General features: G+C 40.6%; 1 protein-coding gene across 12 annotated transcripts in view; it reads right to left on the minus strand.

The window, feature by feature from the left end:
• Positions 1-5,772, minus strand: part of IKZF1 (IKAROS family zinc finger 1) — a 94,638-nt gene extending 88,866 nt beyond the window's left edge. For 2 of the 12 annotated variants that reach the window (XM_077810949.1, XM_077810945.1), the window contains exon 1: positions 5,520-5,770. In XM_077810949.1, coding sequence (XP_077667075.1) covers positions 5,520-5,670 — 151 coding nt within the window. In that variant the 5' untranslated portion in view covers positions 5,671-5,770. Of the gene's footprint in view, positions 1-5,519 lie in introns of all 12 variants that reach the window. The other 10 variants (XM_077810950.1, XM_077810948.1, XM_077810955.1 and 7 more) reach the window with 7 other exon arrangements.
• Positions 5,773-7,611: the final 1,839 nt, after the last annotated feature.

The raw sequence follows: 7,611 nt of genomic DNA on the forward strand, positions 1-7,611 counted from the left end.
CCATTCCACAGCCTCTTCATGTTGAAACACTCAGAGCACAAAAGAGGGCATGGCTTAAGGGGAAAAGGTGTGGTTTATGGGTGTTGTGTTTTTTTTGCCTTTTTTTTTTTTTAAGATGTACCACAGTCCATTCCACTCTCTGCAAAAATTCTCAGTTCTGTTCAAATTTAGGGCTCAATCCACATGTAAAACTCCTACTGACTTTAAATCATAATGATGCACACATGTAGGATTGAGGAGAGCAAGTCAAAGCTGACCTTGGTAGAGGCAACTTGCCCTCCGTAATCACTTCCGACTCATAGCCACTAGGGAGATACGACGGTATAGTTATTCATAACGTGTTGGAGGGGGCTTGGCGCATCCCCTTGTTAAAATTCACCACCAAACTGAAGGGTGATTTGGGGTAATTTCCTTGCCTCTGACAGGGTTCACACACCTTTCTGGATATTGCTAAATCTTCCCTGCCACAGGCAAATGATTCTTTGGGGCTCATAAAAACACTTGAGAAGAGCAAGTGGTTTTGCCTTTGGGCTGCTTCACTAAGTGGCAGGGATTTTCAATATGTTTCCCAGAGAATCAAACACCCAGGCAGACATTATTTGTTTTTAAGCGTATTCATTGTCCACATTTCAAATGACACAACATATACCCCATATTTTTCTAAACAGTTCCAGCAAATGCACTTAATATTAGTTTAGTTGTCCAGGGATGTTGCCTTCTCCCCATTTAAGATTATAAAATGGAAAATTATTAGATTCACAACCCCCCCTCTGTATGATCACATGCTTCTCTGGAACACAGGGTTTTGTCACAGAAATTATCAAAATGGAAATTTTGTGGGAACCCCTTAAAATATTAGCAGCACATCAGCACCTGCACATGTACAGCTGCTAACATCTTCTAAAGTTGCCAATATTAAAATCAGCTCGACACATTACTATTTATTTTAAATTTGGTTTAATTCTTCTACACTGTGTAGCAGGAAAAATTGTGACTTCAAAATGCATTCAAGTACATTGGTGCACATTAAGAAAACCTGACAAAATTAACTCTTGAGCCCAGTTCTGTAGTCCTTATAAATACGAGAATCCCACTGAAGTCTTCAGTGGAAGTTTTACCTACCAAAGAGATACAGGATTGGGTTGGGTAAGTGACTTTAACACCTACTGGATTCTTTTTTTTAAAGTTTCCTAGCACAAACTGCCAACATAGGACATATAGTTTATTCGGTGTTTTGTCTTGTTCAAAGCATTTTCCTTACCTCTGGAATGTGCAAACAGTTGGTATAAGTATCTCTCAGTTCAAATACAAATATATCTGGAAAGGTTTGGTTTCAGAGTAGCAGCCGTGTTAGTCTGTATCTGCAAAAAGAAAAGGCGGACTTGTGGCACCTTCGAGACTAACAAATTTATTTGAGCATGAGCTTTCGTGAGCTACAGCTCACTTCATCGGCTGCATGTAGCTCATGAAAGCCTATGCTCAAATAAATTTGTTAGTCTCTAAGGTGCCACAAGTCCGCCTTTTCTTTTTGTGGAAAGGTTTGTGGCATCATTTTCGAGTTATCCAATTTATTTGATGAGCAATATGGATACAATCTTCTACCACTATTTTAAAATACCACAGGTTGATTCTCTTCCCCCACTTGACATTAGTGTAGCTACTCAGTGGAAGTAACGGGTGAACCAGGTTTTAGCCTTTAAAGCTCACAACAGAATAAAAAACTGCTTTATTAATATTGGAATGGGGATTGCTGCATTTTGTTATCATGCTGCACGTTGCGTGACTATCATACGCACACTTACACAACGAAGCATTCCACCAATCTGTGTCCAAAGTTAGCAATGGTATTTGACATGCCACCTAGGCTGTATCAGATGTATGACAGGTCTTGTGCTCCATTGCAATTTATGCACATGCTACAAAATGCTGCAATTTACTTAGTGTTCTTCAGGATATGTGGCCACTCAGCAAAACATTATATGGAATAAAGAATGCACCAAGGAAAAACATTTAAGTTTCCACAATTATTATGAGCATATAGTGGAACAGGCAAGCATTTAAGCCCTGTAATTCATGTGCTGTGCCCTTCAACATCAGGGTTTGACCGGTAACAACAGTTAATTCTGGAGAAAATGTGCACTGTCTCCAAAATTTCACACTATGCCTGTGTCTCCAAAGCAGCTCCACTGGAAGAAAAATATTCAAGGTAGGTCCTGACTCCAGATATTAATGCATGAGAGGTGAAATCCTGGCTTCATTAAAGACAATGCCAAACTCCGACTGACTTCCACAGGGTCAGGATTTCACTCAGAAAGTGGGTTCTTAGATTATGAATTTTAACTTTAATTATTTTATATTTATATTCACATTTTCATTTACAACACTTGGTAGAAAAGAAATATTTAACTAAATGTTACCAATAAAAAGTTAACACAATTCCAAGATGCCCAAAAGTTAACATTTATTACAAGACTTTTAAACCTGGCCCCATCTCTGGGACTAGATATCACTAGAACAAGGAAGGATCGCATACAAAGTGAAGTGTAGCGCTCCACAAGCTAGCCGAGTCTTCCCCCACCCAGTTCTGCTAATGAGGATTGTAGTTTCTAAAAGGAGAGTATGTCAGCAGAGACTCTGGGTGCACAGGGTTTTCATCCAATTTCTTGCGTCCATGAGCTGCTCTTTGAGAGGACAGAGATTTAGCACTTGGGCATTCAAGTTCGGTTCAGACTAAAAGTTCAAGTGCTCAATGCAGGATCAAGTGTTATGTTTTTTTTTTCCCCTTTCCAACTTTATGAACATAGACGTGGGTCTGAAATGAACATATTTCTCTTTTTGATGTACACTCATGATTTAAAAACAAAACAAATCATGTAAATGGACAATTTATATTCGAAAAGCAGCTCCAACATGAAAGAAGTAATTACTTTTCAAGAAGTGTTGCACATTTTGGTGCATTCCATATCAGCCGAATGAGCAGGAATACCAGGCCTAAAGTAAGCTCATATACAATACTGTAGTCATGGATTTTTTTTCTGTCTTTTTCTTAATTTTTCTACATTAAAAAACAAAACGTATTCCCACTTCTTTTTTAAAATAATTTTCAAGTGGCTTGTAAAATCAACAGAGGCAATGAAATTTCAATTTAAGACTGCCACTCCATCTTTAATTCACATTTTGTCTAGATACTGCAGCAGAAGTGCTTCATGAACTCCTCACATTAGATCCCTGAAATACAAGGGCATAAAGAGGGAAGTTGAGGGCAAGTTGAGAGTGGCAACCTAACTCATGTAATTTCCTTGTTTTAACTGATGCAAGACAAACTTTTTAGTTTATTTGACAGGTTTTGGGTGGGGAAGTGGGGATTAAATGTAATATTTTAACTTTATATTTTAATGATTGTTTATTGTATCCAATTTTAATTAGGGTGTAATCCTGCATGAGTTACAATCCACATGAGCAGTCCACTGATGTTAATGCATGTGTATGTGAGAGTTTGCAGAATCTGGCCCTTAGTTTGTCTTTTACTTTTAAAATGAACTAATTGTTACAAAACTTGCAAAGGTGGAAGTAGTCATGAACACATGAAACAAATAAAATCTCTCTTGTAGGCTACTCTTTTTGGTGTTTTTTCCAAGGATTGTAAGACAGTGGATGCATCTGGATACAACCTATGTGACATCCACCTACTGACATGTTTGTCCAACTATGGACAAAATAGAATTGGAGAGTCCTCAGTCTTGTTTCTGTTCTCCATCTTTACCCTTGCCCTTCTGAAAATTCCAGTTCCATTAATGTGTGTAAATACCAAGCACGCTCATTTATACATTTAAAAAAAAAGTGCATTATTTTCCTCCCAAATTATTTGCTATGCTTGATCAGTAGACCATACCATTTTAAAAACTATTACATTCTACAAAACACCGGTTTCATACTAAGGGCTTGAGATTATAAACTGTATTAGGATAGTAGTTTTAAGAGTTATCTGTAAACAGAAAATAACCACAATACTATCAAGGATCTTAACTCTCAAAATCCTAAGAGGATGCTTTGTACAATGCAGGACAGTCTTGCTGTACTTTGTAGAACATTGTCCCAAAATAAGACATTTCTTAAATTTAAAAAAACAAAAACAAAATTAGAAGCTTCTTTATAAATGACATCTGAAGTGTGAAGTTGTTTTTATACTAATTTTTTGAAAGTGACTACAGGGCAAAACAGTCACTTATGGAAATAACAAGTTGTGCTGTGTGGTGAGAAAGAACAAATCTTCAACTGAGAGAGCCTACACCACAATGAACAAAACAATGAAGATGGTTCCTTCCTTATAGCCAGATCTCCAAATAAATATATTCTGCTCATCTCACAAGTCCCTGATGGTTTATGCAATCCCCACTGCCTTCTTTCTGTAATTTACAGGGGCAAACTATTTGAATTTCAGCTTTGAATGAACTTAGGTGCTGAGGGTGATCCACAGACACTGAAGCATGCTCCTGAGAGGGGATTATGTTTTTACTGTCCCCTTACTTTCCTCACCCTCCTGATTTTTTTTAAAAATAACGAATAATTGTTTTAAAATATCTCACTGGTTTTGCCTATTTCTAAAAACTTTAGGGAATAATTCAAAAGTATCTTGGCTCTTTTTTGCAACCTACATTTCAATACATTTATTTCCTACTAGCATGCATAGTCAGGATAAGAAGGAACATTGGTAACATTAATTTAAAAAATAAGAGAGAGAGAGAGAGAGAGAGAGAGAGAACCAGCTTGTTTAGTCTCTGTAATCTCCCAGTTTTCTTTCACAACTTCCTGAAATTACTCAACTCACACTGTTCCCTATTTCTTTCAAATAAAACAAAACACGCGAGCCTTCCTTGTATTAGTTTGAGGTTTTCTTGTGTATTTCCCTGGAATTTACACTATACACACAGAGAAATCCCAGGGACTCCTCAGGATCTCATCTAAAACTACCTGTTTCTGAAGAGGAGGAGGTTAGGATCCATGGGGGGGGGGGGGGGGAGAAGCGGATCCGCTTTTAGCAGGGCAAATATAGAATAATAATGCAAACAAGCAAATATTCATTGCTAAAGCACCACGAAAGAAACGGCCCATCCTTATCTAGGCACCTGCAAATGACAAATTTCCCCCTTGTCCGCGGCTTGTGACCATCCTATGATCCCAGATCGCAAGACCACCAGGATAGGACACCAGCGCTGGCCCCTAACAAACATTAGCAGGGCTCTCCTGCCCTAAGCAGAAAAGTTAGCTCCCCACCGCTCGCACCATCCACACTCACCCCTGGCCCCCTCTTCTCAGCAAAGTTTGTCCTCTCCTCCCCCGACCCCCTCCCCCCCACAGAAAAAAAAAAAGTTTGCAGCACAGCGAAGTGCTCAGACAGGTGCCAGCCCCGGCTCCTCGCAGCCCAGCAAAAGGCAGAGGGCGGCGCAGGGCGAGCAGCAAGGCAACGCCGAAGGAGACCAGCCCTGCCAAGCTCAGCCGCTGCCCCCTTAGTACGGTACCTGCTCTGGCCGGGGCTGGCTGCAGACAGTTCTCCCAGTCCTCTCCAGCTCCATGTGCCGCGGCTCCTCCTCGCAGCAGAGCCGCGGCAGGAGGCAGCTCCGCTCTCAGTCCCTCCCCTCTCCACTCCACTTCCTCATTCCAATGCAACATGACTGCAGCCGGCCAGCTCCAGCGGGCATCTCGCTCCCGCTAAGCTCCCCCGCGCCCTGCAGAGCAGTTCATTTTAAGGCGAGCCCAGCAGCCCCGAAGAGCGCAGGAGACTCGCGGAGGCTGTCAGAGGAGGGCAACACCCTCTTTTCTCACCGAGCCTCTTCTGCAGCAGGACGCTGCCCTGCGGGACCGGGCTTCTCCTTGACCCACCTGTTAACCCCTCGTGCGCTGCAGGATGAGCCAGCCCCTCTCCTCTTTTATGCACAACACTGGCTTTCTCCCCAGGGGCTGGTCAGCCTCGGGACCTTGAACTTAAGCCTCGTAAAAGTGCCCCATTGGGGATGGGTACCCAATGACCACTTGCGGTAGAATAAAATAATTTAACGCCCTGTGGAAAAACCATCCTGAAAGTTAGGCAGAAAAGCAACTCACCTGCCCTTGCTGTCATGATATTTTACTTGGCCAGCAAAGAAAAATGCAACCCCGACAAATAGAATTTAGCAAGGGTATTATAAAGCGTACACAAGCGAGCGACGTACACAAAGTGGGCCAGGTTCTGATCCAGATTAACTCAGTGTGAATCTCGAATAACTCCCCTGATGTCCATAGAATTATTCAGGAGTTACACTGATATACATCAGAATCTGACCTGCTGTAAATTCTTCAAAATCTCCAAATATGTATTATTTTCAGTGTCCTGTAGTAATTAAACAGGTGAGCTAGCACACACTATCAATTCAAATTCAGCCTCTGAGTAGTGTGGCCATAGCTGAGGTTAGAAAGGAAGGATGGTCCTTACACTAACAGCCCAATCAGTCAAACTGTAAGGACATGGGTACTGTTCAGATAAACACATGCATCAAATATTTGCAGGATCAGAACTTAAATGACTTGTCCAAGGTCATGCATAAAATGTACAGCAGAGTTAGGTATTGAACCCATATCGCCTGAATTTCAATCCAGGGCCCCATTGGTTCAATGGAATTACTCACACAACTAATATTAATATTAAACATGCATAATTGTTTGCAGGACTGGAACCTTAGTGTCTCTCTGCTTCAGTTCCCAATCTGTAAAATGAGGATAATACTACAACCTTTTCCCATCCTGTCTTGTCTATTTTTGCCCTCATCCTACAAAGACATAAGTATGTGAATAACTTTGTATATGTGAGCTGTACCTTTGACTTAACGGGGCTACTCTCAGGCGTAAAGATAAGCGTGTGTGTAAGTATTTACAGGATTGGGATTTTAGATTATAATCTCTTTGGAACAAGATCTGTCTCTTACCGTGTATTTGTATAGTTCCCAGAACAATGGGTGCCTGATCTTAGCTGAGGTCTCCAGAAACTACCATAATACAAATAATAAATAATAATAATAAAGTTGTAGCCAAGGGTCCCATCCTAAAATCAAGTGTCAATCTCCTCTCCCTGCAGGAAACTTTGCACAAATGCATTGATATGGACTATACAGACGAGGACATCTGAATATTATATTTGTTACGCCTGAGAGGCCAGAAGGGACCATTGTGATGATCTGGTCTGACCTCCTGTACAACACAAGCCATAGAACTTCCCCAAAATAATTTCTAGAGGCTATCTTTTTAAAAAAATCCAATCTTGATTTAAATATTGCCTCTGATGCAGAATCCACCATGACCCTTGGTAAACTGTTCCAACAGGGTTAATTACCCTCACTGTTAAAAAAAAAAATGCTTTATTTCCAGTCTGAATGTGTCTATCTTCAGTTTCTAGCCACTGGATCACGTTACACTGTTCTCTACTAGATTGAAGAGCCCATCATCAAATATTTGTTCCCCATGTAGGTACTTACAGAATATAAACTGTAATCAAGTCACCCCTTAACTTTCTCTGTGTTAAGCTAAATTGATTGAGCTCTTTGAGTCTAATCACTATAAGGCATGTTTTCTAATCCTTTA

Source organism: Eretmochelys imbricata, chromosome 2 (assembly GCF_965152235.1).
Source record: "Eretmochelys imbricata isolate rEreImb1 chromosome 2, rEreImb1.hap1, whole genome shotgun sequence".
Classification (NCBI taxonomy): domain Eukaryota; kingdom Metazoa; phylum Chordata; order Testudines; family Cheloniidae; genus Eretmochelys; species Eretmochelys imbricata.